General features: G+C 36.0%; 5 protein-coding genes across 5 annotated transcripts in view; 2 read left to right on the top strand and 3 right to left on the bottom strand.

Annotated features, from left to right (window-relative positions):
* The first annotated feature begins 2,859 nt into the window (after positions 1–2,859).
* LOC6649775 (huntingtin-interacting protein K) lies at positions 2,860–3,657 on the top strand. The gene is made up of 3 exons (XM_002072105.4): positions 2,860–3,127; positions 3,217–3,324; positions 3,378–3,657. The coding sequence occupies exons 1-3, from the start codon at positions 2,948–2,950 to the stop codon at positions 3,477–3,479; spliced, it is 390 nt and encodes a 129-aa protein (XP_002072141.1). The 5' UTR covers positions 2,860–2,947; the 3' UTR covers positions 3,480–3,657.
* Positions 3,658–4,199: 542 nt separating this feature from the next.
* LOC6649774 (dnaJ homolog subfamily B member 12) lies at positions 4,200–7,137 on the bottom strand. The gene is made up of 6 exons (XM_002072104.4): positions 6,698–7,137; positions 6,465–6,639; positions 5,920–6,334; positions 5,684–5,796; positions 5,453–5,616; positions 4,200–5,387 (listed from the first exon to the last, which is right to left on the bottom strand). Exons 1-6 carry the CDS (start codon positions 6,828–6,830, stop codon positions 5,275–5,277), a joined length of 1,113 nt encoding a protein of 370 aa, XP_002072140.1. The 5' UTR covers positions 6,831–7,137; the 3' UTR covers positions 4,200–5,274.
* Positions 7,138–8,105: 968 nt separating this feature from the next.
* LOC6649481 (cytochrome P450 6d5-like) lies at positions 8,106–10,013 on the bottom strand. Its single transcript, NM_001364802.1, has 4 exons — positions 9,461–10,013; positions 9,247–9,399; positions 8,604–9,034; positions 8,106–8,541 (listed from the first exon to the last, which is right to left on the bottom strand). Exons 1-4 carry the CDS (start codon positions 9,997–9,999, stop codon positions 8,129–8,131), a joined length of 1,536 nt encoding a protein of 511 aa, NP_001351731.1. The 5' UTR covers positions 10,000–10,013; the 3' UTR covers positions 8,106–8,128.
* Positions 10,014–12,157: 2,144 nt separating this feature from the next.
* LOC6649480 (cytochrome P450 6d5-like) lies at positions 12,158–14,135 on the bottom strand. Its single transcript, NM_001364801.1, has 5 exons — positions 13,511–14,135; positions 13,303–13,455; positions 12,810–13,243; positions 12,508–12,756; positions 12,158–12,447 (listed from the first exon to the last, which is right to left on the bottom strand). Exons 1-5 carry the CDS (start codon positions 14,038–14,040, stop codon positions 12,272–12,274), a joined length of 1,542 nt encoding a protein of 513 aa, NP_001351730.1. The 5' UTR covers positions 14,041–14,135; the 3' UTR covers positions 12,158–12,271.
* Positions 14,136–18,545: 4,410 nt separating this feature from the next.
* The window catches only part of LOC6649478 (protein roadkill), a 71,542-nt gene continuing 62,962 nt past the window's right edge, over positions 18,546–27,125 (top strand). Inside the window, exon 1 of the mRNA XM_023179812.2 lies at positions 18,546–18,615. The gene's annotated coding sequence lies outside the window, so the exon portion shown is untranslated. The remainder of the gene's footprint in view (positions 18,616–27,125) is intronic.

Raw genomic sequence — 27,125 nt, 5'->3', positions numbered from 1 at the left:
ACAAATAAGATAAAGAAATCTAAAGCCAAATCGAACACTTTCTATTATTTTATAATATTTGTTTCCTTAGAACATTCTGAAAACACACAAAATATTCAACATCTGACTGGCAAATAATAATAATAAAGGAAAATGAGGAAACTGTTCAAATTAGAGCTTAAATTAAATGTAAAAATGAATTCACCTATGAGATTAAAGAATCAATATTTTAAATCTAAACTTTAGTGATCCTTAGTCATCTTTTTGTAAGCCCTTGCAATGTGACATTTAAATTCTTTTATAAAATTGCATAACATCGTCAAAAATATAAAACCAACATAAATGAAATAAATTTAAATACAATGCAAGTCAAATTACATCAAGCAAACAAAGTTCCACTGCCACACACACACACACAATTATGCTTGCCCTCTCTAGTGAACCTCAAAAAAATTGTATTGCATAAATTTGGGGGCACATAATGTACGTATATGCAACTTGGGCCACATAACTTGGCACAATAAGAGCTCAAAATTGCCAGCTTAATTTATGTTCCATGTTAATTAGGGCCATAATTTAATTTCAAATTTTCAACACTCATCCAGCAGCCAGCAGAGCATATGGAGAAGGAAATAGCGACAAAAAACAGCACGGAAATTGGAAATGGAAACGAAAAATCCGAGCCTGTTGCTTGCCACAGCGATAAACAAAGGTTGATTCCCCATTTTTTTATCCCATTTTTTTTTGGCTCCGAATTGTGGCTTGCATGCGAAATGAGTGTCGAAAAAACGAAAAACCGAAAGGAGATAGAAAAGTTTCAACCTCATGCCAAAATAAAATCAAATTAAACTGCAATGCACATATGCTGGAAACGCAGGGAAGTGGGGGCAAGGGGAAGTTGTCCAAAAAATAAAAAAAAAGAAGAAGAGAGACTCTACACTCCTCCACCCAACGACAAATGATGTTGACCGCCCACGGTCATGATGCTAATTAATCTTGATTTTCAACATCCCCAGCCCAGAGGCAGGACAAGGGCAGACGGGTGGGGGAGTGGACAGTTGTGCGGGGGCAAGTGAAAGGTCCTTGCGTCAAAGTGACAATTAAATTAATCATGTTGGCAAACGATTATGTCAACAGGACTCCCCTCATGTTATCCTTGTACATACTAGAAAATTTCTATCTATCTTATCTATGTATGTGATTCTGTGTGTGTGTGTGTGTGAGAGTGTATTTGTGTGCTTGCTTGGTACTAGTGCAAAAATCTCATTATACTTGACATAAAACTTATAATTAACATTTTGACCGCAACGGAATTTGCAAAAGAAGAGAGTCTGATCCATGGAAAAAAAGACCATCCCACAAAAGTCCACCACATAGATTAGATATATACCCTTGCTAAAACCTATATTCTAAACTGATCTAATTGAAATTATAAAAAAAAGAAGATCTTTGATTGAAAAACGTATCTTCCTATTAAAACACACATCTAATGCTCCAATCTAAACTATTAAACTATAAGAATTTATATCCCAAAGAAGAAAAATTCAGAGAATTATTAAAGTAACTAAAACAATATACAAGTTTTTGGAGTAACTCAAGTACATCTTGTTAGGGTATACAAACAGAATATCTAACCGCAAAGCATTTGTGAATTTTATGCCCGAGACATTTTTAATTAGTTTTGCGGTTGACATACATTTCAATGGGAAAATGCTTCTTGGTGAATTTTAAAGCATCCGAAATACTTAATTTGCCATTTAATCAAATTAGAAGTGATAACTTGACCAGACAAATGTGAACCTAGAATTTGCCGCTAGGTGTTTTTTGGCAGTCTATGCAAGAGACTTTCTTAAAGTTTAAATTAAAGCGTTAACCGAGCAATCTATTCTATTCTATTTAGCAATTTCCTAAATTGAAGAATTCAAAATTTAATGGTAAATAACTCCTGTTAATCTGTATCTTTAAATTATCTTTTTATATATAATAGGTATTACTTTCTTGGATTTTCATGAGTCAAAAAAAGACACATTGGCAATTGATTAAATAAATTAATAGGTATAATTTTTTTTATTTGCAATCTATAAAGGATAATAATCAAATATTATGAAAAGTAAACATGACATGGGTTGAAATCAGCAGTCCGTCTCCTGTCTAAATGCCAGGTCAATACTACTACTATATTGGTCTGCACAAGATTAGACTAGAGACTAGAGTCCAGACTAGAGTCTGGAGAGGTACCAAGATCCTTATCCAGCGGAATTTATAAAGAAAACATACTCAACATTTCTTCATGACTTTGAGAATGAAAAAGGAAAGATAACAAGTGAGTTGAAGAGACTCGACATTCCATTGTAATGGGATTATGGGAAATACGACACCCACAGGAACTTTAAGAAGGATGGTATGGAATCAGACAATGTAAATGTCGGACATGTTCTGAAAAAAATGTGTTGGCAGTGCTAGAATGTAGCCCCATTTGTTTGTGCTTTTATGGACTCATCCCAAAAACCAATGTCTAAATCCTACCCTAATTCTAATTCTATCCTATACTTAATGATAATATTATTTAATAACAATAACAACAAATTATATAAATAATAAGTGCAGAAATGCTTCAAATAGTCAAAGCTCCCTACAATACCCTACCTGCAACAACAACTGAGTATTCGCTCATCGGTTCGAGGTTGGCACCATTGGTTTGACGTTGGAACTTTTTGCTTAGACTCATCAGTTCGCCGTTGGCATCAAATGTTCTAACCAAGCGAGGGCTACGCAGTCGTAAAAAGTTATCGATTTGGTTTATTGGTATTGCCAGATCGTTAATACTAAATTTTATTTGGTCACACTGTGGGTGGTATTTTTTGACTTTAATATCGAACGAATGAGTTGCCAGATCTCCAATTTAACTTTAATATTGACTGCACGAGGCAGAAATATTTATTAATTTAACAAAATTCATACAAACATCATGACGGAAACAGAGCCCGAGGTCGAAGTCAATGGCACTGCCACCGAAGCCGAAGAGGACCAGGAAGACCAGGACATAAAGCAGAAGAAGCTAACCCGTCACGACGGTGGAGCGGCCGACTTGGAGCGTGTGACAGACTACGCGGAGGAGAAGGAAATTTCGGCGGCGAATATATCGAGTGTAAGTGGAAGGAAGGGTTGTTACCCTTCCACTATTGTGGGTGGTGGTCTGTGTGGAGTTGTTAATAACAGTCAGAATTTCTCTTTTAGGCTGTGGAACAGTTTGGCAATCAGCGTCACAAAGAAAACGAACTGAGGGTGGCCAAAGAGAAGGAACTGCAAAAGGTCCAAGTAAAGAAGGAGGACATTGAACTGATTGTAAGTCAAAGAATCCAATATCAGTTATATATATATATCTGAACTGTTTCCAGATGAACGAACTGCTGGTCACCAAGGGCCAGGCCGAGAAGGTTCTGCGCGAACAAAGCGGCGATGTGGTAGCCGCCATTGAGTCAATAATCATGAGCGATTGACCAAACAGGCAACAGGAAGCGGGCCATCCAATTGATAAGCATTTGCACTTGTACTGGTTAAAAGTGCGCCGCCTGCCATTGTCGTCGTCGTCGTCATCGCGAGTTTCTTTTACTTAGCATAACACTGCTTTATTTTTACATTTATAAACTAGTAAAGAAAAAAATCACAAAAACCTAACAAATCTGGACCTCAAACGTTCTCAATTTTACCTTCCAAATGGGGCGCACATTCTCAATTCTTAATTTCATTTCCTTTGATTGTTCCCAATGGAAAGAATGTAAAAACAAATATGTTTAGCTATGACTATAACATATCAGATTTTGGAACTATTTCAGTTAAAGTCCCTTGTTGGATTCATGTATAACCCAAAAAAAACATTAATTCCTAGTTCCTCCTTTAACTTACCTTATAAAAACGTGAAATCTATATAAAGAAATATTTTTAGAGCGCGTAAGAAGTCAATGAAATTATAAATACTTATTCATATATATACATATGTCTGTCCTGACAAGGTAAAAAGTCAATTCTTCAAAACGTCTTCAGTTAACTAAATGAATTTAACAACATCTGATTAGAATAGAAACAGCTTTCCAAATAGTTTCAAAATCCAATATAGTTTCCTATTAAACTTTAGACTCCTTATTGGGTTTATATAGCAATCACTAAACAACTTTGCTCTTGAGAGTGTAGTTCTTTTAAAAATGAAACCAAAATGTTAATACGGATCAAACTAATATTTATTTAGAATAGATTGCGTTGCTAACCGCCTTGAGTTAAAACTGTTTACAATTTTCATTAACAAGTTTAAGCCAATTATAAACAATGATTTGATATATCCCTTTTTTTTAGTTAGGTTTACTCAGCCTACCGCATTTGTTGTTGATTTTTAATATTTTTGGTTTGGCAGTTGCGTTGCACTTATGTATGTAGGCATGATCTTAGGATGTCTTTTCAAGAATGATCTCTAGTTGTGATGTGTTGAATGAAAGGAATAAGCGAAATGCTTGATGAAAATATATTATAAGGTAGTTGTTCTCAATACATAATTCTGAAACTCCGTGCGCTATTTTCCCAGAGCTCACAATAAATTAGTGATTACTTAATAATTAAAGTAGATCTATTGCAGTTTCAAAAGATTAGATAAAGATTAGGCAGAAAATTTTCATATTCTGCTGAAATTTTATAAATTTTAGAAACAATCTGCATTGAAAACAACTCCGTGTAACAATCAAATGTGAGAACGAATTATCTAATTGCTATATAGCCTTGCAGATTGAACTTTAATACTTTAACTTTACAATTTTAAATAGTTTATTGATAAAAGAATCCATAAAAAGACCTTGAAACAAACTGAATTTGTTGTTCTTTTCATCGTAAAAGACCATTCACAGCTTTTTTTAATTGCCATTCAAATTCAAATATAGCCAAAGTAGAGACAATTATGGAAATGGGTAAAAACTTATTGCTAAAGCGTTTCAGATACATTATCTTAACTAATTTTGCATTCGCATAATTTGTACAATCATATTTTTTGGTATGCTGCCGCCTTAGCAACTGAATTTAACAATGACACAATCTGCAAGGATATATCGACAAGTTTGGATGAGCCAAAAGAAATGAATCTTTGACTTGACTATAATGACAGAGAAATAAATCGAAGCAGATAATAATTAACTAAAAACCACAAGAGATGTATATATAACAAACGATGAAAAAAAATGGTAAAACAATTATCATGCTAATAAATAACATGATATCTAGAACGTGTTTTTGCAAAGACATATTTCAACTAAATTATGTTGTTAAATACTTTTGCAGATTCTCACAAGACGGCGTATTAATATTTTGCGCCTTTCGATACAGATCTCGGTCGCCAAAGGTGCGCGCCTTTGCCAGCATAGAATCACCTGCCAAACAATAAAAAAGGAAATTAATGAGACTGATTTTTGACTCGTTGTTCCTTTTCACTTACGATAATTTCGTTCACGACTGCATGAATGCTTCAAATGATTAACAAAATCTTCTTCTACGGATTCCTCTAATCTCGCCACCGATCCTTGATATTCTGAATAGAAATTATCCTTGACATAATATGGTATCTTGAGTCCGTTCGTCTCACGTTTCACAGAATATTTACTAAAGGAAATGGAAAAGAAATTAATCAAATTTTGCCAATATTTTGAATCTCGTGAATAAAACTTACTGTGAAGGTGTTAAACTATACATGGGATCAGATATAAAGAATGACGACATCATTGATAGACCAATAAGTAGTAGAATCGGCAGTAAGTTTATTAAAGCTGATGAATTGTTGCCCTAGAAAAGGAGTTATACATTAGTTTTCAGATCACAAATACAATTTTATCAAGTTTATCTTTGACTTCTGAAGATAATGCTTGTGCATTTTCTATTGATCCTTAAGGACTTTTTAGTACTTACATCTCTTTCTTCGCGTGCCTGATGACGACGTCTTTGCTGTCGCATATAGACGTTTTGCTGAGGGAATCCACCATTGAAGAACATATTGAATAGCTCCTCGGCACTGATATCGGCCTGGAAGCCACGCGAGAAGCCATATTCATTGTAGTATTGTCCATGACCATGATGATTGGCCGCACTGTTATTGCCATGTCCGCCATGTGACTCATTAATGCCATATAGATCATAATTTTTACGTTTCTCGGCATCGGTTAAGACACCAGCCGCATTACCCAAAGCCTTAAAGGCATCTACAGCTCCAGGAGCCTTATTTTTATCTGGATGCAATTGCAAAGCCAATTTCTTGTAGGCCTTCTTAATCTCCGAATCCGTAGCAGTTTTACTCACACCCAAAACTTCATAGTAGTCCTTGCATCTAAAAGAGTAACAATAGAGTTATAGAAATTGGTTTGGAAACACTCTATGGGAAAAACTATCTCTTTAAACAAAATGAAAGCAAGTGTGAAAAGGTTTTTGATTTGAGGTGACTTCCTTTGGTCACTTACTTTTTAATCTTTCTCACTGCCTCCAACTGATCAGTTGTATAGTCGGCGGCACTACTTCTTGAATCGGAATTCACACGTTTCCTTGGTCCTGTATTCTTTTCCTCATTCGTAGCAGCTGGTCGAGACTTGCCATTGGTGGCCTGATTGGGTGTGCTCTTGATCTGAGCCAAAAGTTCTGTAAAACCAAAATAAATTAATATGGATTGTAGGAAGATATTCGGGATATTTTTTACTCTTAGCATTCTCCGATGGATATAATTTCTCTGCTTTGATTAGGAATTTCTCAGCCTTGTCGGTCTTGCCCTCGGCAAGGGACTGCACGGCTAGATCAATGCACCGCTGTGCCTCATCCTTGTTGCCTTCCATTTGCGGTTTACTATGATAACGTTTACGTGGTGTTCACGCCAGGGCGCACTTTGTCAATACACTTGCTTGTATGTGTGTGTGCGTAAATTTATGAAAATGTAATATTTACACACTACTATATATGTCCTAGCCTGCTTATGATGTTGTCCTAATATTGCTTGAATATGTAGTTGCCTGAATCCACATATATATTTTGTATTGCACACTGTTGAGATTAATTTTGATCTTTACTATAATTTAATTGATTTTATTTCGTCCACTTTTTTCATCAGCCTAAAAGGTCAGTAGTGTTGCCACTATGTTAAAAACAATAAAAACCTGCACTAGAGTTACCACTTTATTTTAATGCAAAATGGCAAAGTGGAAAGGTCACGCCATACAATGACGTCAGAAATGTTCACGTAACGTAATTTTAATAATAATTTGTTATATTAACGACATCAGAGCTTCAGATTTTTAAACAAAAACTTGTTTAGCCCTATTAAACAAACGTCACAGCAAATTATTGGAACTGTTCTTGTGTTTTTGGTTTTGTGACGTCACGCCAAAACAAAACCCTTCACCTCATTTACTCTGTGGCGCTATACAGAGTTGCTATGCATACTGAGCAGCGTTGCCACATCATCTGGTTGCGCCCACTTCGAATGTGCGTGTGTGTGAACGATTTTGTGCGATTGTATGTGTACGCGTGTGAGTAAGTGTAAGTGCCGCAGCATGGGTAGCGAACTCGCTGATTCGCTTTAATTTCGTCGTATTTATCGTAAATATCTAATACAATTGGAATAACCAATAGTTAAATAATATCTCAATAGTGCTTGTCAAACGTGTGTACTAAACAAATTACTCAAGTGCAGTGCAATATTCACAATAATAACAACGCCGTCACCGAGTGCAGTTTCCCCTACCCCCCACACACTCATACACTAACATACACAAACACACACACACACATAAATACACAAAACCACATCTCGGCCTGGCCTGGAAAAAGTGAAAGAGGCAAATAAGGTTTTTTTTATCGGCCATATTGTTGGTGTTGTTGTTGTTGATGTTATTATTGGTTTGGGACAACAAAAAAAGAAGTGCAACTCGACAAAGTGCCGCATGGACGAAACTTCTTTAATTGCTGTTGCAACTTATGTAAAAAGAGAAGCAAAAGGAGAATAAAAAGTATTTTACATACATTTGAAGGTGCGTACAAATGAATTTTACGTGTATGTCAGTGAGTGTGTTTGTGTGTGTGTGCCAGTGCATAACTCTTTGTGTTGTTCTCTTCTCCAATTTGATCAATTTTTATTTTAAATCTTCTTTAATATACGCACGGGTACCCCTCCCTCTGGCATTAGGGGTATGCCATGCACACTAAACTCAATTTCCCGCAGTTCTGTACGCGTTTCAATATTGAAAGTTGATAGAATCTTGGCCAGAGCAATCTTAACATTGAGTTTACCCAATCTGGCGGCTATACAATGTCTAGGACCCTCGCCAAAGGGCATATAAGCATTGGGATTATAATTCTTATGCTCCTCCGTATACCGTTCGGGCTGATAAGTCAAAGGCTCTGGGAAGTTTTCCTCATCACGATGCATTCCAATTAAAGAGATCACAATGGGTGTTCCCTTTTCGATGACCAATTTACTATTGGGTATGGGATAATCTTGAGTGCATATGCGATTGAGTAGCGGCAGGGCAGGATACTTGCGGGCAGTCTCTGAGTAAGGAGAACGGCCAATTAATAATGAATAAAACTTCTATAGATGTTAATTGTCTCACCCATTATGCATAATTCCAAATACTTCATATCCTGTATTGCATCATAGCTTAATTTTCCCTCATGCCTCTCCAAGGCACTTCTTACATCCTCTTGGGCCTTGGCCAACAGCGCGGGATTCTGGGTTAGTTCATATAGTGTAAATGCCGCCGTTGAGGCGGAAGTTTCGTAGCCGGCAACAAAAAAGAGGAATAATTGTCCAGCAATTAGATCAGTGGACATGGATTTCAAATTATTGGCAGCAGTTTCGGCTGACCAAATGCCATCATCAGTGCTGATCTTTCCCGTATTGCGGAGTTGCAATAAAAGTTGCAAAAAATCTCGACGTACAACATTATTTTTCTCCCTGTAATCCACAGTCCGATGGACTAGTTCACGCATACGCTCTTGACCCTCCTGTTTCCAACCAAGACGATTGAAAAGCTTCTCCAATCTAAGGCAGAATATATTTGATTAGCACAGTAAAAACTCGTTAAACAAGAAATCCACTAGAGGGTGAACTGATTACTACCTTAACATGCACTTTTTGTGGCAGAAATGTTCATAATGGTTATCAAAGTGCTGATTAGAAACATTTTTGAAATCTTATCAGCCAGTTTGTACTTTTTTTTTACGCGTTTTACTTAAATTTGTATTTTTACCTACCCGGGATATAGAAATCCTGTGGTTCCTCGCAATATATCCTTAGCTATGGGTCTATTGACCATTTTACTGATTGTGGCAAACTCATTTTTGGGATCTGCAAAGCTATCCACATCTAGGCCAAAAATTGTTGAGGCTATAATGTCGATGGCATAGCTAATGGAAAATTGAAAATAACAGTCATATAATTTCTTTGATTGAGTCATATATAACTTACGTAGCCATTAGAGATTTCATTTCAATCTCCAAAGGAGCTCCACCACTTTCTTTGGCCAAACGTTCATTTAAATGTGCTATCATCTTGTCACCGATGGCTTCAGCTGTGCCAAACATGGCCTTCAATTTGCCCGAAGTGAATGAGGGCGTTAATTTGGTGCGCATTGTTTTCCAACTGCTCCCTTCCATTTGAAATAGACCCGCCGACATGGGATCATTCTTTTCATCCACATAAATGCCACGGTCATGAAAGCTTGCGAAATCCTTAAGCAACATGTCGTGCACCAGTTGAGGATCCCGCACTAATAAGGCTGGACGCAAGGATAAATACATTCCGACCACTGGTTCCTTGCTGGCTACATACAAATCATAGATGGCCATGCCAAAAGAACGTTTTCCTCGTCGCACAGAGTCGAGGACACCGAAGGGAATGTTAACTGCAGCGTATGGGAATCCCTTACGTTCCCAAAAGCTAAATGTCCACTTGAGATATACATAAACCAGGCCAATTGCCACAATCAGCAAGGGAAACCAAGCCATTTTCGTAATGATCCGTGCGCTTCGAGTATTGAATTTAAACTAAAAAGTCATTTGCCATGTTTGTACAAACTGCGTATCTCTCGCAGGTTTAATAATAAACAAAGAAAAACTGAATCCATCAGATAACAACAAATACTTAATAAATGCCTTTGTATGGCCAAGTTCAAAACGAATTCTCCGTTACCTTGCAAAACAATGATAAGAATTCTAGTCTACATCTCATAGAACTAAGTATTTTAATACTTGTATTATGTTGTTATCAGTCGTTAACTTTCTTATGCGATTCTTGGACGGGTACACCGCCTTCTGGCATTAAAGTAGCTCCATGAATAGTGAAAATAGTTTCACGTTTCTCACGTGTTTCAAAGTGGATAGAATTTTCACATTCAATTTGCCCTTTCCTAGACCTAGAGCATAATTATTAATATTTATTTGTAGTCAGTAACCAATGCAATGTCTGGGACCTTCCCCGACAGGCTTATGCCTATATAGCAGTTGCATTCTAGTTAAGTTGCTTCTCCATATATTTATCACTCGGGAGTAAAACTTATTGGATACGGAAGATTTAACTCTTCATGATGTAGGCCCATTAGATAGATTACAATCGGAGTCCCTGTCTTGATGGTTTCTATTACTATATAAAAACTGTCAAAATATGGCCAAACCAAATGATCGTTTAACCCGAGCAACTTGCAAAGGGGATTCTATTCCTGACTGTGGGAAAAACTTTTAGATACCAAAACGAAAAAGTTAATTTAAAATAGAAATTGAGCTGGCTAATTCACATTATTGAATTGTGACTCCATCTAAACTAATGTGAAGACTAATTCTAATAACTAAATGCTGCAGTAATTTATAAACATTTTACTTAAACGAATTTTATCATAATGACTTTATAATTATCTAAGGCTATGTTTGATATGAAATAAATTAATAATTTGGATAATTTTCAACATGACTCTAATATCAAGCAGATGTGCGAGGTTTGATACCGATTAATGGATCTTATAAACATATCTCCTTATATGTTATAGATTTTGAACAACAAATAATAATTTGGTTTTTAGTTTTGAACTCTCCCAGAATTAAAGGGTATTTTCGATTGGACTAATATCTCTTTCTATTTCAAAAGCATTTCACCATTCGATTTCTATGTTACCATATTATATTTTCTTTTACTTGTTTGAAAAGTGCACACTTTAAAACCTTATTAAATAATTCAAGCACAAAAAAAAACATTTAACTGATAAATTAATGGGATAGGTTAAATGACTGGCAATTTTTAGTATAGTTTAATTTGTTTGTATAACTTTCTGCGACAATTTGACGGGAACTCCGACCTTAGCACAAGATTTATGGATGGTTTTATGTGTATATAGATCTTTAATGACGTTAAATGGATTTCGTTTGGGTTTCCATTTTGTGGCTTCAAGAATTTAGTTTTGTTATGAAATTGACATTTTTAAACTAATCATTCTGACTAGTCAATTGAAAAGTAAAGTATATTAAAATCACTTCACAATATACTTGCTATATTTGTACGTTATCACTGTAAGCATGATTTTATAATTTCTAAACTGATCATTGCGACAAGTCAATACAAAGTCATTCCCTTACATTCTAGAGGTCAGCAGGGGTATGATCATTACGACAGAGCAGACATCACATTTAAACATATTAATTAAAGAATATAGCGATATATAAGCTATTCAAAACAATGTTTTGTTGACTTTATACTACTCTCTATTTTAGACTCTTTTTAGGGGGAAATAAAAGGTACTTAATTCATATGTATTATATAGTTTGAATGCCAAAATTGTATACAAACGAGATAATAATTCTTCATTTGATTATTATCTTATTCTTTTCTACTGTCTCCATCTAATTTTAAAAATAAAATTTATTCAAAAGACTCTTAAACAATTCGTAATAAACTGTTTAATTTGTTCATAGCCCAAACACATTAACAAAAATTTGAATTTTATTAGATTATGATGGAACTTTGAATGTACAATAGGGTATCATCAAGTCTACTTTCTACTGCATTTCAATTGTTGAATGATTTCACCATGCACATTTCGTATTACCATAGACTTTTCTACTTATCTCTTATCGACCTAATGGGACGTTTTGAGGGGGTAGCACGCTTTCAAACATTTATTTAATAATACAGGAATTGATTTAACTCATAATTTATTGGGATAGGTAAAACGACTCGAAATTTAAGATTAAATTTTGAATATATTTTGGTTTATTTAATAGATAAGATTTGCTAGGCAAACTTGCCAACTTTCTGGGACAATTTGACGGGAACACCACCCTTAGCAATGAGGGGAACACCGTGATTTGAAAATTCAATTTCACGCTTCTCCGGAAGCGTTTCAAGATTGTAATTTATGAGAATTTTAACCAATGCGATTTTGGCATTCACCTTTCCCATACGGGCAGCTAGTTTGAAGAGGAAAATGTGTAAACTAAAGTTAATCAATTGGATTAGTGACTACTTACCGATACATTGTCGTGGTCCTTCGCCGAAAGGCATATAAGCAGCTGGATTGTGGTTCATATGCTCCTCGGTAAAACGTTCGGGAAAGTATCTCAGAGGATCTGGAAAGTATTCCTCATCGCGATGTAGACCAATCAATGAAATTATAATGGGAGTGCCTTGTTTAATAATCAATTTGCCTCCGGCTACTTCATAATCCTTTGTACATTCGCGATTAAGCAGAGGGAGGGCGGGATATTTACGAGCGGTTTCTGTAAAAGGTTTTTCTTAGTCAATTCAATCCAACACATGCCAAGGGTCCTACCTTTGAGACAGAGTTCCAGATATTGCATATCCTGTATGGCATCATAGGTCAATTTTCCATCATGCTTCTCAAGCGTGCGTTGTATATTCTCCTGAGCCTTGGCTAAGACGTCAGGGTTTTGGGCCATCTCGTACAGGGTAAAAGCCGCCGTTGATGCAGTCGTCTCATAGCCGGCCACGAAGAACAAGAATAGTTGTCCAGCTATTAGGTCATTCGAAAGCGTTTTAAGGTAATTAGATTGATTCTTTTCGGCCGACCACATGTTGTCGTCACTGCTGATGGATCCCGTGTTGCGTAACTGAAGGAGCAACTGCAGCATATCACGCCTAATCACATTGTTTTGTTCCCTGAAAACGATGGTCCGGTTTACCAGATCCTTCATGTCTTCTAGGGATTCTTGTTTCCAACCAATAGCCACGAAAAACTTTTCCAATCTGCATTTGAAAATATTCATTTGAGTTTCCTAAAGTATTTTGTATAACATTTTACTCACTTGGGATATAGAAATGATGAAGTTCCTCGAATAATATCCTTAAAAATTGGTCTATTTACAGTTTTGCTAATGGAATAGAATTCATTCTTTGGATCTGCAAAACTGTCCACATCTAGGCCGAAAATTGTTGATCCAATTATGTCAATGGCATAGCTAATATTCGATATATAAGTGTATATTCAATGTGTATTTTAGAAGTAATACTCACATGGACATTAGCTTCTTGATATCGATTTCCATGCTGCCTTCTTGAGGGAGCTTCGCATTCAAATGAGCTACCAATTTATCTCCCACGGCTTCGGAAGTGGAAAACATTGCTTTCAACTTTCCCGTGGTAAAGGAGGGACTTAATTTATGCCGCATTGTCTTCCAATCTGTACCCTTTAAAGCGAAAAGTCCCGCTGACATGGGATCCTTCTTCTCGTCCACATAAACTCCACGATCGTGGAAACTGGCAAAGTCCTTGACCAACATATCATGGGCCAATTGAGCATCACGTACTAATAAAGCGGGTCGAAGACTGAGATAAATCCCAACCAAAGGATCCTTGCAAGACAGATACATGTCATAGATGGCCATGCCAAAGGATCTTTTCCCACGACATACTGCATCCAAGGTTCCAAAGGGTATGCTAGTGCCAGTCGAAGGAAATCCATTACGTTCCCAGTAGCTAAATGTCCATTTCAGATAGACATAGAGCAAACTAGTTGCCGTTATCACGAGGAAAATAAAAATCATTTCAGTATTAACGAAACGAGTGCACACACTTTGACTGCTAATTGTAAACTGAATTACGAAAGACAGGCACAATTTGTAGTTGCTGCTGTCTGGCATCGATGCTATATTAGATTTGCGATTGTAATTATCTCTAGGCATTTTTTTCGTTAAGGTGCAGTCTACAAATATAATCGAAATGGGAGAAATACACGTTGTTTACCCTGTTGCACCCTGTTGAGAAAATAAAACTGCTACCTGACTCTGAAGTACCAATAGAGAAGAAGATATGTCGTCATTTGTTTTCTATCTTTATCCGTTAAGTTGAGAATATTAAAATGGTTACCTGCCTATGAAGTCCTAATAGAGGAGACTTTCCTTTTTCTTTTCTTCCCTTTTTCCATCTAATCTATCTTTTAAGTGTAATCTGATTCCATATGGTTGATACTTTATCTGATATATAATCTCTGTTTCTATAATGTGTTCATTAATTACCTAATCAGTTAATTATGATAACATTTTCTGTCATAAAATTGAATTTCATTCGTGAATATAGAAAACTAAACGTTATTGCAGTTTATAAGGGATTCAGCAGGCCATGGTATAATAATTTTCTCATCTAAAAGACAGTTGCTCATAATACTTCTCTTAAAGAAATTATTCTTGTTTATAGAATAAAACTATATAACTTTAAGAAACTTTCAGTTGAGAATTAACTGCAATGTTAGGTTTTCATGTAATTCACCTAAAAATCTCAAAGAGGGAACCGATTTGCTGTAGTAATCGACAAAAATCATTTAGAATTCTTAAGGTTAGAATAGAATAAACTTAAAATACCTCATAAAAGTCTGTGTAAAATATGATAAACCTTATCTAAGGTCACTTTTATATTGAAAAACTTTATTTTTAATTGAGGTAGAGTTTGTATCACTTAATTTAAAATTATTTCTTTCTGGACACCTTAACTGGCACACCGCCTTCAGGCATTAGAGTTACTCCATGGATAGTGAACTCGATTTCACGTTTCTCCTGACATGGCTCAATGTTGAAAGTAGATAGAATTTTGGCCAACGCAATTTTAACATTTACCTTGCCCATTCTCACACCTTTTGGAAAGCATAGAAATCAGTTATAGTCAAGGGAGAAATGTTCAATAGCTTACCAATGCAATGCCGTGGACCTTCACCAAAGGGCATATAGGCAGTTGGATTGTAGTTACGATGCTCTTCTGTGAATCGTTCGGGTTCATAACTCATTGGATTCGGAAAATGTTGCTCATCACGATGCAGACCCATTAAAGAGATTACAATGGGAGTTCCTTTCTTGATGGTTAAACTGCTGCCAGGCAGCTGATAGTCTTTTGTACATTCACGATTGAGTATTGGCAGGGCAGGATACTTGCGAGCGGTTTCTATTAGAGAAGATGTATTAGGCCTGGCAGATTGAAATGTAATTCTAGCTGGTCTTACCCATTATGCATAGTTCCAGATACTTCATATCCTGTATGGCATCATAGCTCAGTTTTCCATTATGTTTTGCCAGGGCATTTTCCACATCTTCCTTGGCCTTGGCCAGAACTTTCGGATGCTGTGTCAGCTCATATAGGGTAAAGGCAGCCGTCGAGGCACTCGTTTCAAATCCCGCAAATAGAAAAAGTGACAAATGTCCCACCATATGGTCTACAGATATGGTCTTTGATTTCACATTCGATGTTGTAGCCGACCAAACGGAATCATCTTGGCTAATATTTCCTGTATTTCTCAATTCCTCTAACAAGGTTTGGAAGGGAAGGTTCAATAAGTCCGCGACTAATTTTTACAAAGTAATTGTTGGGATCTGCAAAACTATCCACGTCCAGGCCAAAAATGGTCGAACCTATGATGTCAATGGCATAGCTGAAAAACAGAATAATATTCGGAATGCAAACAAATTCAATAGATTGAATTCCTGGACAACTCACGTGGTTAATAATTGCTTAATGTCAATCTCCTTGCTACCTTCCTGTGGCAAAATACTTTTCAAGTGCTCTATCATCTTGTCCCCAATGGCCTCCGAGGTGCTAAACATTGCCTTCAATTTTCCCGATGTGAAAGAGGGGGTCAATTTAGAGCGCATTGTCTTCCAACTGCTTCCCTCCAACGAAAAGAGACCCGCCGACGTTGGATCATTCTCTTCGTCCACATAAATGCCACGATCATGAAAACTGGCAAAATCCTTGACCAACATGTCATGAGCCAGTTGGGCATCGCGCACCAACAGAGCTGGACGAAGGGCCAGGTAAAGACCCACAACTGGTTCCTTGCCAGCCTTGTACAAGTCGTAGATGGCCAGGCCAAATGATCGTTTACCCTGAAAAACTGAGTTTAGAGCCCCAAAGGGAATTGCTTTTCCAACAGTGGGAAAGCCCTTTCGATCCCAAAACTCAAATGTCCATTTCAAATAGAAAATGAGCAGACTAACTGCTGAAACTAAAAGCAAAATATACAACATTGCGAATTGTATTAATTGAGTACGCTTCGACTTTTCAAGACAGACTAATTGTCGATTTGATAGAGGCGTTTCTTATCAACATTTATATTCTGTATTAGTTGCCAATTTCTGCCGGAGAATTTCATCAGCAAACAATTTTTATTATTATAGCATTGGCTATTGTTATTGTAAATAATGCTTGAAATAATCAGCTTTACATATAGAAAATTATCTTCACTAATAGCAGAGGAGTTACAGGTTTTCCCCAATCTTTAAACTTTCTTTCCATTTCCCATGAAAAAGACATCTAAAATGAATTGTTAAATAATCAATGATTAGACTGGACATTATAAAGTCTCCGACTGATAAAGTCTTTATTATAATGTTTTAAACAATATATTCTGGGTTCTGGGTGTTTTTAAGGGGTAATGACGTCGTTTTAGCATCAACTTGTCTTTCTTTGAGTATAAAATTTCTCCCATTTTGGACACTGATATTTATTCGTTAGCTAAAAAATGCGCTTACTCATGTCGCTTATTTCACTTTTAATTACTTAATAAATTAAATATTTGTTTTTAAATCAAATATGGTTAATATAGAACTCAAATGCAAGGTATTATACAACGCAAACACATTAAAAGTTACTAGTCGAGGTGCAAATGATGCAAGTAAAAGTATTCAAATCGAAACAGATGTGAAAGCACAAACTAACAACATGGATCTGTGTCGTAGTGTTTGCTTAATACAGCTACTAAGTATTAGATACCTGATTTATGTGAAAAAGGGAATTTTTAGATAAATTCCGGTGTCAAGTTAAAACAAACATATATTGGATTGTTTATCTTTAAGCTTATCTTCATAGTTTAGAACTGTTTATAAAATGTGTATATATTTTTAAAAGCTTACATAGCATATGAAAAGTATGTAAATTTTTAAAACTCCCGAATGAACCTATTTATTTCAACTTAAAGTACGTAAAATTTCTAAAAATTTTCCTCCATTTTTGTAGTTTTTAAATTTGAAAGTTTGACGTATTATTAACATGGTTGTTGTTAATTGTTCGACACACATATTGATACTTGTTAGATCGGGTTGGGTTCTTTGAAAAATTTACAGCCAGAAAAATTTACGCCAGAGCCTTAAAATTTTACTTTCTGGTCCTGCCTGGACCTTTTCCATCTCTACTATGATGACATCGTATTAAAATTACAGGGGCGGCAAAAAGGTTGAGATATGTGAATGTTTTACCTTCAATTTTGATTTCGTACGATACCTGTAAAAACTTGCATTATTCAGGAAAACAGCTTAGTTATTTCCCTATTTTTCATTCGTATGGAAAATACCGCCCTTTGGGTTAAGTGGGACGATTATGACGACCGCAACCCACAGGTGTGCATACCGGATATAAGTACCTTCTTTGAGAGGCAATAAATTCTATAAATCTGTTTCGTTAAGTCTAAGAATAGGTAGGATTACCTAAGATTTTCTAACAGTTAAAGTACTTAAAAAAGTAAGAGAAACCAGTTATGTTGTTATGTTGTTTTTAGGAAAGGGTGTAATACTTTTTCGTTAAGTTCCTTTGCAAAGGCTTTTCTTCATGCTGAAGTCCTCTAAGTTGCTCTGTTTTGTGTCTCTTAATGTGGAGCTCACTCGTCATGTTACTCACCAAGTGCGAAGGCTTTGCATTTTTTTTTTTGTTTTTTTAAAGGTTGTTCACTTGAGAACTTTGCGCTGTCAAAGTTGTTTGTTTTTGCCAGAGCTGTTGCCGCCGGTGCTGCTGGTATTTTAAATTATATATTTTGGGTAATGTTTTTTTTTTTCGAATGGCAACGACTTTGTGTTTGAGGAACGACCACAAAGGCAATAACAACAACGATTGCTATACATAATGTCAAAGACGTTGAACCGCTTGTTTTCTACCTATGTATAAACGCAAATAATTTCAAGATGAGTAAAATAAAATAATTATTATGAGTTAGGTTAAATTTGTTCAACAATTCAATAGCTAATATAAATTTTTCTCCTTATACTTTTAGAATTTGACGATTGTTTGCTATTAAGTTAGGTTGTTCAGATTGTAAAAATAATTACAAGAGAGAGCAACAGTAACTAAATATCAACTAAAACAAGGTGAGTCCAATTTCTTAATGCTTATTAATATTAAGACTGAATTTTCATTCAAAGTAAAGTATTTAAAATTTCATATTTATAATTATAGACTTTAAATGATAGTAAATCTACTCTTTAGCAAAGATAGTTATTTGTAAACAAAATATATTTAGTCGGTGACATTTATAAAATACTTAAAAAGAAACATTCAGAAGTTGGTCTTTAAGGTCCAGAAATCATAACATTCTAAGCCTTTCTTAGTTCTTTATATGTCTTTGCTCTATATCAATCATCTATCTTTTAGAGCCTCAGTTTCAATTTAATATTGATAACAACCAACAGAATATTGTTGGACAGTTTAAGTTACGAGCCTCTTATCTCTTGATAAGGACTTTTAATTATTATCAATTTAAAAGTTACCGCTTCAAACGATTAGCCTTGATAAGGGCCTTGAGCACATCAACTTTAACTTGCCGAAATCATCCCGCTTAGTCGCTTAATTCTTACTTTTTGCTAACAAACTAACAAACAAGAAAAAACAACAAAGCAAAAGCTGCTTTTGAAAAAGCAGCTGAGAGAGCTGAACAAAAACAAAAAGCTCTAGTTGCAAAGACAGAAGTGTTAAGCGCCAACAGAAAAAAAAACTCAAGAAAAAAGCTCTTCAGTCGTCAGCTGCTGCGCGTAGCGAGTAGATTGCTGTACTGCGTATCTAAAACGCGTTTTTTTCTCCTAAAGCAAAAATAAATTAATATACACCATTCTAATTGAAACGGTAAAGAAAAGTGGCAATTTAAAATGTCATGTGCCGCTCAATAAGGGTTCGAGTGGCTAGTGTGTGTGTGTCTATGTGTGTGTGTGACCTTAAAAAGAAAAAACAAATTAACTTTGATTCGTGCAATTAAACACCAAAAATAAAACGAGAAAAAAAGCAAAAGCTTTGCTCAACAACAACAATTTAACTTCCTCAATTCAACGCCCTCCACATTGTACTTTAAAGTTGTTTGAGGTCAATAAGTTAGCCTTAACGATTTAAACAACATTGGCATAGAAGCTGCTGTCTTTGTCGCTCACACTTCTTTAAATGTCTTTCTCTGTCTCCATCTCGCTCTACCTCTCTCTAGCTAGTTGACTGCTTCTTGACTTTGCTCTCCATGGCTAACATTTATTACTTTTCTCTTTCGAGTGACGCAAATCACATGTTTATAATTCCTATTTAAAAAATTTGATTAAATTATACACATTATGTGTTTGTTTAACGTTAGAAAAAAGCTTTTTTTTTGTCAGAAAGACTTAGCCAAACAGAAAAAACTCAGATGACCGGGTATTACTGCGTCTGTGTCGATAACTGTGCATCCTTGCAAACTCTGAGGGATCTCAAGGATTCTCTGAGACTTTAAAGTCTAAAACTCATGCTGGTTATTGGGTTTAGGTTTCCTTTATATAGCCGGTTATTATTCTCAAAGTTCTGACCAAAATTAACATACCGCTAATAAGGGTATGGAAACAGCATTGACATTCTCTCCCACACACCCTCTTCTCTGGTCACCGCTTCTCACTGTCTCTGTCTCTTTTACTCGTTCTAGCCACCTTCTGCTATACAACACATGTTTTTGCCTTTTGCTTTTGAAAAGCTTTTTACGTCAAGAGTAAAGTCAATTAAAAACATGTGCGCTATGCTGCCTCCTCCACTATTTTTGTTTATTGTTTATAAATGAGAGAACCTATAGCATTCCCTCTCCACGTCTCTCTCTCTCTCTCTCTCTCTCTCTCTCTCTGCCCACGGTCTTTCTCTCGCTCTCGCTGCTATTCGCTCAGGCACTCTCTCTAGCTCTCTCACTCTCTGCCCAGCAGCAGCTGAGGTCATTTCAAACACCCACCACATAACCGCAAAAGCAAACGCAAACGCCGGCGCAGCTTTACAAAGTAAAATTGTTAAGCTTTTTGACTTTGCACAGCTGCGCAGGTTTTTGATAAAGCTTTATACTTTTTTTTGCTTTTGCTTTTGATTATTGCTGGTGTTGGTTGTTTTTTTGTATACTACTACTTATGTGTGTATATGCCATGTGTGTGCGTGTGTGTGTGTGTGTGTATACCTATGTATCATCGACTGATATAGGAAGAACCTTGTGTGTGTGCTTGGAATGGAATTTAGTATTGTAGTTTTTGTCTTCTTCTTCTTTGCCTTCATCGCCGTCTTCTTGCTCAACGTTTTGACTAGTTACCAACGACTATTTCATATTTAAGATAAATTCTAAAGTTACTACAAACTACCGTAGATTGGTTTCCTTATGTCACTATATGTATACGACCTCGACTGCTGCCCATTTTTAGCCTGGGCGTCACAAGTGACCTCCAAAAACAAAAACAATTTTTGCTTGCTTATTTATTTTGCCGGCCGAGCTTCAAAAGAATATCAAATACCCTGTGAGCCAAGAGGCTAATGGAGTACATATATTTAGCAGGGCAGCAGGAAAATATATTCTGTATACCGAATATCAATCTAATTTCATCGAGATTATGTTAATTCAAACAAATACTTTAACCTTGAAGATTACTTAAGCCAGAGGCGGCAGATAGATTCCTATGAATCATGGTCATAGTTTGATGTAACCATCGAAATAATTCTAATAGATTTTGAATAACAAATAGCGGAAATATCGTAAAAGAAATCAATGTGTTTTAATTCTACTCGCAAGAGTTCTATGTCATATAAATAGACATTTACTATAGCGCACTGCAAAGTCGACGCACCACCTTGACGTATACGTTATATTTTTGCCCCTCTCCCACCATTTTGCTTTGTTTTTGTACATATTGATTTTTCTTGTATCAATCGTTTTTTAATTTTTTTCTTTACTTTTGCCGGGCCATGTGCAAAATTTTAAAAACAGAAACAGCCAAAAGACTGAGAGTGAGTGAATGAAAGAGAAAAGAGAGAGGGAGAGGGTGTTGAGGAGAGGAAGAAAAGTCAGCAATTTTCTGCTTTGTCTCTCTATCTTTGTTTAATTTCGCTTATCACAAATTGTGCTGATAAGTGGAATTGGTTTTTTATACACATATTTCATAAAAGGTTTATTTCAGTGTGTGTGCGTGTGTGTGTGCTTTGGGTGTGTGCTTGTGTGTATTTTCATATGGCATTGAACATTGTACGCTGGTTTTTTCACCCTTCTCTGTTTGGCTTTGTCTTTTTTGTTTCGCTGCTTTTGTGTATATATACGTACATATATATATATTTTTTTGATAATTTTGCAAACAAATATCACGTTTGGAATGGAATGGAATATATAGACTTGACCATTTAGAGCTAAAACACGTACGCCTAGAACGAAATGTGATAAACTTTGTAGTAAAGGCAAAGAGAGAAAGAGAGCAACTGTTAAAAAAAGTGTTGCCTACCTTGTGGCGTTGAACAAGAGTAATAAAAATTGTTGTTGTTTACATTATATTGATTATATTATCTTTATCCCTAGACCAAAATGACGTTTATTTCAATATAAATACTATCGAAATCACAAGTGCCAAAAGCGGCGTGAAATAAAAGAGTTGTGCTACAAGTGAAAGAGATAACAATATTACACAATATCTATACATAAATTATACAATTATTAAAGGAAAACAAAAAACCATTCAATATACAGCAAGATATTACCAAAAATTGTTGTTTTTGGTTTAGTTTTTTTGCTGTAACGTGTTAATTACGAAAATCATTCAAAGTGGATACCTTGGCGTTGCCTCTCGGTGGGCTATCACATGTTAGAATGGCTTTAGCGAGGTAAGACTGTACAATATTTGCAAATTTTTTAACGACTCATCACATTATTATGGACATATTTATCATAAGATGTAAACAGATAACACTTATCTGTTTTCTTTAGTGAATATGCTTATGGATTAAAAATGATTACTTAATATCATCTGCGATTAATATGTTCTAACTGAGATAATTAACTTTTTGGGGATCATGAGACAAAAATATAATATATAAACGATGTCCATTTCTCATGCATTTCTAGCATTTCGTTTTGTGTGCAGTTTCTATTTTTCTTTACTGTATCTCTCTCCACTTGTTTCTTTCTGTTATATCTGCTGATCTTATCCATAGTCATCTTAAATTGGATTTAGCCCACGCCAAAGTTATTAATTCAATGTCATCATTAAATGCCATTACCGTTAAAAAAAATATATGAATTTTTCCTTTTTGTTGTTGTTGTTGTTGTTGTAATATCGCAACACTGTTCATAACATTCAGGGGCAAAATGACGTGCCTAGATGTAATTACCGTTATATTCAAGTGCAACAACTCGCGCATGTGATAGATAAATATCAGTCTGTGTGTGTGTGTGTGTATGTTGATCGTTTTCATAAAGTGAAATGAAATTTCCTTGGTGTATTTGTAATTGCAATCTTTTGTTTTCTTTTTAAGTACTCTACAGCTCCTTAGGGTATATTGAATAGCCAAGTCGTTGGATAAGTAAGATTTATCCAATAGATCAAGAATCAAATTGACAAATTGGCCACATTGCAATTACAGTTATGATCATGGATCTTCATAAGAAGAGAACATGTTAGGACATATCAAAGTCGGCGATTGTATTGAAAGTTCAAGCTAGGGACGACAAATCGTTTCGTTTGGCGTGCTTTTGCTGTGACTCTTGCTTGATTGAAGTTGACCCCCGCGTTCGCTTTGTGATGAGAGCAACAACGACGACGAAGACGACGACGTCACTTTCACGGATTTCGAAATGTCTTTTGCATTGAAACTTGATTTCAACTATTTATAGGAGAGAAAGTAGACGAGGCGCCCATCAAGATGATCATCGATTCGATTTTGCTCTCTCTCTGCCGCTCGCTCGCTTTATGTCACTACTCTCTCTCTCTCTATCTATCTCTGCCGTTCTCTTTCTCTGAGAGGGAGAGAGTGATTGCGCTTGCCTCGTGCTAATTCATTTTAATTCGATTGACCGAAGGTGAGGGGCAACAACAACAACAGCAGCAGGCAGCTAGATAAATCTACAGTTATTTACTTCCCATATTGAGTGATGCTTGGTCAAAGAGAGGGGAGAGCTGTATGTGGGGGCGAGATGCAAGGTGAGAGGGCGAGAGCGTGTGTGAGCACGTTTGCGACAATTGTTGCTTGGCATTGTTGATGTTTTTGTTTTTGTGCAACGGTTTATTTGCACAACGCGAATTGAAAATTGTCTCAGTGTGTGTATGGGTTCCGTATTCATGCATACATACACATGTATGCATGTGTGCGTGTGTTTACAAGGAAGTGTGTGTTTGAAGGTGTTTTCGTTTCCCCTTTGATGTTGTTGTAATTACAAATTCATGTAAATGTCTAATCATAGGTTAGAAAAGCGTTTATTTTGTACATAAAGTTAATTTCATACGATAAAGGTCGTTTTGGTCTATGATTTTGTGTAATTACATTTGATAATATTTCAATGCTGTCCTCGCTTCTTTTAATTCTATTGCATTCTATCCGAAAACTATTTTCCGATACAAAATTATGTGAACAACAAATAGTTTATAATAATAGAAAAACTGAATAGTTGAAATTAATAGTAATAATTTAAATGGCAACAAATGCTACGTGAGTTTGTCACTGTTTTGCAAAATATCTAGGGTTAACTTGATATTTACTGAATAATTAATCATCTAACTTAATCTAATTTGTTCAATTTTTCTATTATTATAAACTATTAGTTGTTGTGGCTTAAACCCCAAAAATTATTCTGTTCAGTTTCTGATCTTTCAAAAACTTTGTTCAAATTTGTTGAAAACAATGAACACCTTTTCAACCTATTGCATACTTCAAGGGGCAAAGTTACTTAATTTCTTAGATTTGCTCATGACAAATTGTATCAATATTGATCGATAATTCGATGATCGATTCTTTTAATTGGAAATGATCTATCTCCAGCTATTTTCAGTAGCTTTCTGACATCAATACTGAATTCGCGAGATAAGAAGAAAACATACATAGGGGAACAATCTTTTCAATCCTTTTAGTGCCTACTGTTAAGATCTTTGAGTGTGGACTAATAGTCCATTGATAAAAGTAAATTAGAAGAATATAATTCTAACTAAAATACTTCAAGTTCAAAAAATGTCATAAATTCCAGAAGTTTAAATGTATTATTTATTATAAAGGAAAGTTCAACTGATGATAAACATTCTTACAATGTTACGAGTAAACTGTACAAGCTTTGTTGAAAAATTTAATATATAAAGAATGTATAAGCCTTCAAAAACGATAAGACACTTTTGTATATTAAAAGAAGTGTCTTTCATACAGAAATCGGGCATTTTGATATTATACTTTTCTAATCTCTATCACCTTCTCAGATATATGTATACATGAATACCTATGACATACACGTGTTTGTATTTGAGTGCAAGGTTCTTTGTTTTGACACTGAGCTGACGACTAACAATACCTACATACATATAGTGGGTGGTTGGGGTGGTAGTTGGAAACCTGTTGAAAATTAAAAAGCTTTTAAGGTCTCATAATGAAATTTACAGTTGAACAGTTCAGTTATCATATCAAGGTAACATTGAAAGGCAAAGTGCTGGTCAGAGGGATTGAATCTTCGAATGGGTAACTAACGACGAGACCCTCAGATTCTGTCATTTTGACGTTAACACACACACACACGACCATCAAAAAAAAAAAAAAATAACATACTCGTACATTGAGGCGAGGAGAACACACATTTGCCGTTCTATATTTATATCGATGACATGATTTCATTTCAATTTTCATGCCACAAACTCACGATTCCGCGTCGATAACAATGACACAATTCAATTCACAATTCGGTGTGCTAGTGTGCGTGTGTTTTGACCCTCATATACTAACTAACTATTTAGTAGACACCCACAATATGAGGGCAACTGCTGTCATTTCATTTATCGATTAATAATTTATTTGTTCGGTCCTTGCTTTCTCGTCTCCGCCTTTGCCTCAGCCATTGCCTCTCTGGCCCATGCTGTAGTACCTTATCAAGGGCATCTACCTAGATATGTAGGGAATACATAATCAAACATTTCAAAGTACACACTCGTACTTGAACATTACCAGATGTTATTTCATTAGATTCTTTTGCAGATTGAATGTTTAAGCAATAGCCAAGCAATTACATTAAAATTTCATAACGAAATCTAAGTTCTTAATAGTCTTAAATTATTATATTAGGGCATCGAAAGTTAAGCAATTCTTAAATACAGAACACAAAGATTTTTCAAGAATTTTTCAAAAAAGATCTTATCAAAGGAAACTTATTTTTTACAAATATTAATTATTGAGAAATCTTTATAAGTCAAAAGTAAGGCTCTAATGATTCAAACCTATCCATGAATAATTTATCTAACTGATAGTTAACTTTAATCAGAGTAGTGCCTTTCTCCAAAGTCCACCAAGAGTAATAAAAAATCAAAATTAAATAATAAAAGGCAACAAATGAATAAAAAGTTTACACAAAAAAAATAATACTATAAAACAATGCACAAGCCAAAAGGAGGTAGAGGCCAAAAGTAGATAGCAGCGCTGCTCGCCTCACCAGCAACAGCTAACAAACGACAAAAATGCAATGCTAGCGGCGACGCTGGCAGCGATCACAAAAAAAAAGCTTCACTTTAGCCTCGTTGTAACAGCGCGTCAGCCGCGCCCTCGGCAACGCCAACGCCAACGCTAACGCTAACGTTAACGTTAACGACAACGCCAACGCAAGAGCCACTAGCAAACAACATCAGTTGCTGCTCAGTTGCCCTCCATGCGGCGGCAGCGAAATCTTAATGCCACCAGGTGGATGGAGAGAGACTTTACAGCAAGCGTCAGAGACGCTTGCGTCGCCGCTAGCAGCGTGTACTACTTTTGTTTTCATTGAAAACGTTTGCTGTAATATGTTTGTGGTATGCACTGTAGTGTATGGCGTAGCTTCGCAGTCGCAGCTGCTCACATGGTCACTGAGCTTTCTGCTGGCGACACTCATTTACACACTTAGTTTAGTGCTGTGCTATGACGGTGCTCTCTCAGTCGCAGTCGCAGTCGCTGCCAACAGCTCTGCCGCCTTGCTCACTCATTTGTTTTGGGTCTCTCGTATTGACCTTCTTAAAAAGTAGGTAACCTCATTTCTCATTTATCGTTGTACAACTTACATGCTGCCTGCCGCCTGCCTGCTTACATCGAAGCAAGCAACCAAAAGCCCTGCCCCAGCCCCAGCCCCTGCCTATGTCTCTGCCACTGCCTTAGCCAGAGCAAAGGAGGCGTGGCGGCCGATGCCAACTGTCAGTCAGTCAGCAAGGCAAGCCGCTGCCGCACACGCACAGTGCTCGTCATTGTTTGGCCAATGTTTTTCTTTGATTTTTGTTGCAATACTCGAAGAAGAGAACGAGATGTAGAGAGGAAAAGATCGTCAATGTGTGAATGAAATGAGCGTAATGAAAGAAATGAGTTTGAATGGCACGAATGCTGAATTTTAATGGTGTCCTAGTCAGAAGGACCCCTTTTAGATGAAAGACTGTAA

This window comes from Drosophila willistoni, chromosome 3R, assembly GCF_018902025.1.
Source record: "Drosophila willistoni isolate 14030-0811.24 chromosome 3R, UCI_dwil_1.1, whole genome shotgun sequence".
NCBI lineage: Eukaryota > Metazoa > Arthropoda > Insecta > Diptera > Drosophilidae > Drosophila > Drosophila willistoni.
This window is presented reverse-complemented; position numbering and strand designations above follow the sequence as displayed.

What these genes read in the sequence shown, in the direction of transcription:
- LOC6649775 (XM_002072105.4), top strand. Translation starts at nt 2,948, where the DNA reads ATGACGGAAACAGAGCCCGAGGTCGAAGTCAATGGCACTGCCACCGAA. An exon ending in CGGCGGCGAATATATCGAGT is followed by an intron (nt 3,128 to 3,216) that starts GTAAGTGGAAGG and finishes TTTCTCTTTTAG; the next exon opens with GCTGTGGAACAGTTTGGCAA. An exon ending in AGGAGGACATTGAACTGATT is followed by an intron (nt 3,325 to 3,377) that starts GTAAGTCAAAGA and finishes AACTGTTTCCAG; the next exon opens with ATGAACGAACTGCTGGTCAC.
- LOC6649481 (NM_001364802.1), bottom strand. Translation starts at nt 9,999, where the DNA reads ATGGCTTGGTTTCCCTTGCTGATTGTGGCAATTGGCCTGGTTTATGTA. An exon ending in ATGAAATCTCTAATGGCTAC is followed by an intron (nt 9,400 to 9,460) that starts GTAAGTTATATA and finishes ATTTTCCATTAG; the next exon opens with CTATGCCATCGACATTATAG. An exon ending in ACAGGATTTCTATATCCCGG is followed by an intron (nt 9,035 to 9,246) that starts GTAGGTAAAAAT and finishes ATTCTGCCTTAG; the next exon opens with ATTGGAGAAGCTTTTCAATC.
- LOC6649480 (NM_001364801.1), bottom strand. Translation starts at nt 14,040, where the DNA reads ATGATTTTTATTTTCCTCGTGATAACGGCAACTAGTTTGCTCTATGTC. An exon ending in TCATCATTTCTATATCCCAA is followed by an intron (nt 13,244 to 13,302) that starts GTGAGTAAAATG and finishes TTTCAAATGCAG; the next exon opens with ATTGGAAAAGTTTTTCGTGG. An exon ending in AGGACCACGACAATGTATCG is followed by an intron (nt 12,448 to 12,507) that starts GTAAGTAGTCAC and finishes TCTTCAAACTAG; the next exon opens with CTGCCCGTATGGGAAAGGTG.
- LOC6649774 (XM_002072104.4), bottom strand. Translation starts at nt 6,830, where the DNA reads ATGGAAGGCAACAAGGATGAGGCACAGCGGTGCATTGATCTAGCCGTG. An exon ending in TCCATCGGAGAATGCTAAGA is followed by an intron (nt 6,640 to 6,697) that starts GTAAAAAATATC and finishes TTGGTTTTACAG; the next exon opens with AACTTTTGGCTCAGATCAAG. An exon ending in TATAGTTTAACACCTTCACA is followed by an intron (nt 5,617 to 5,683) that starts GTAAGTTTTATT and finishes CATTTCCTTTAG; the next exon opens with TAAATATTCTGTGAAACGTG.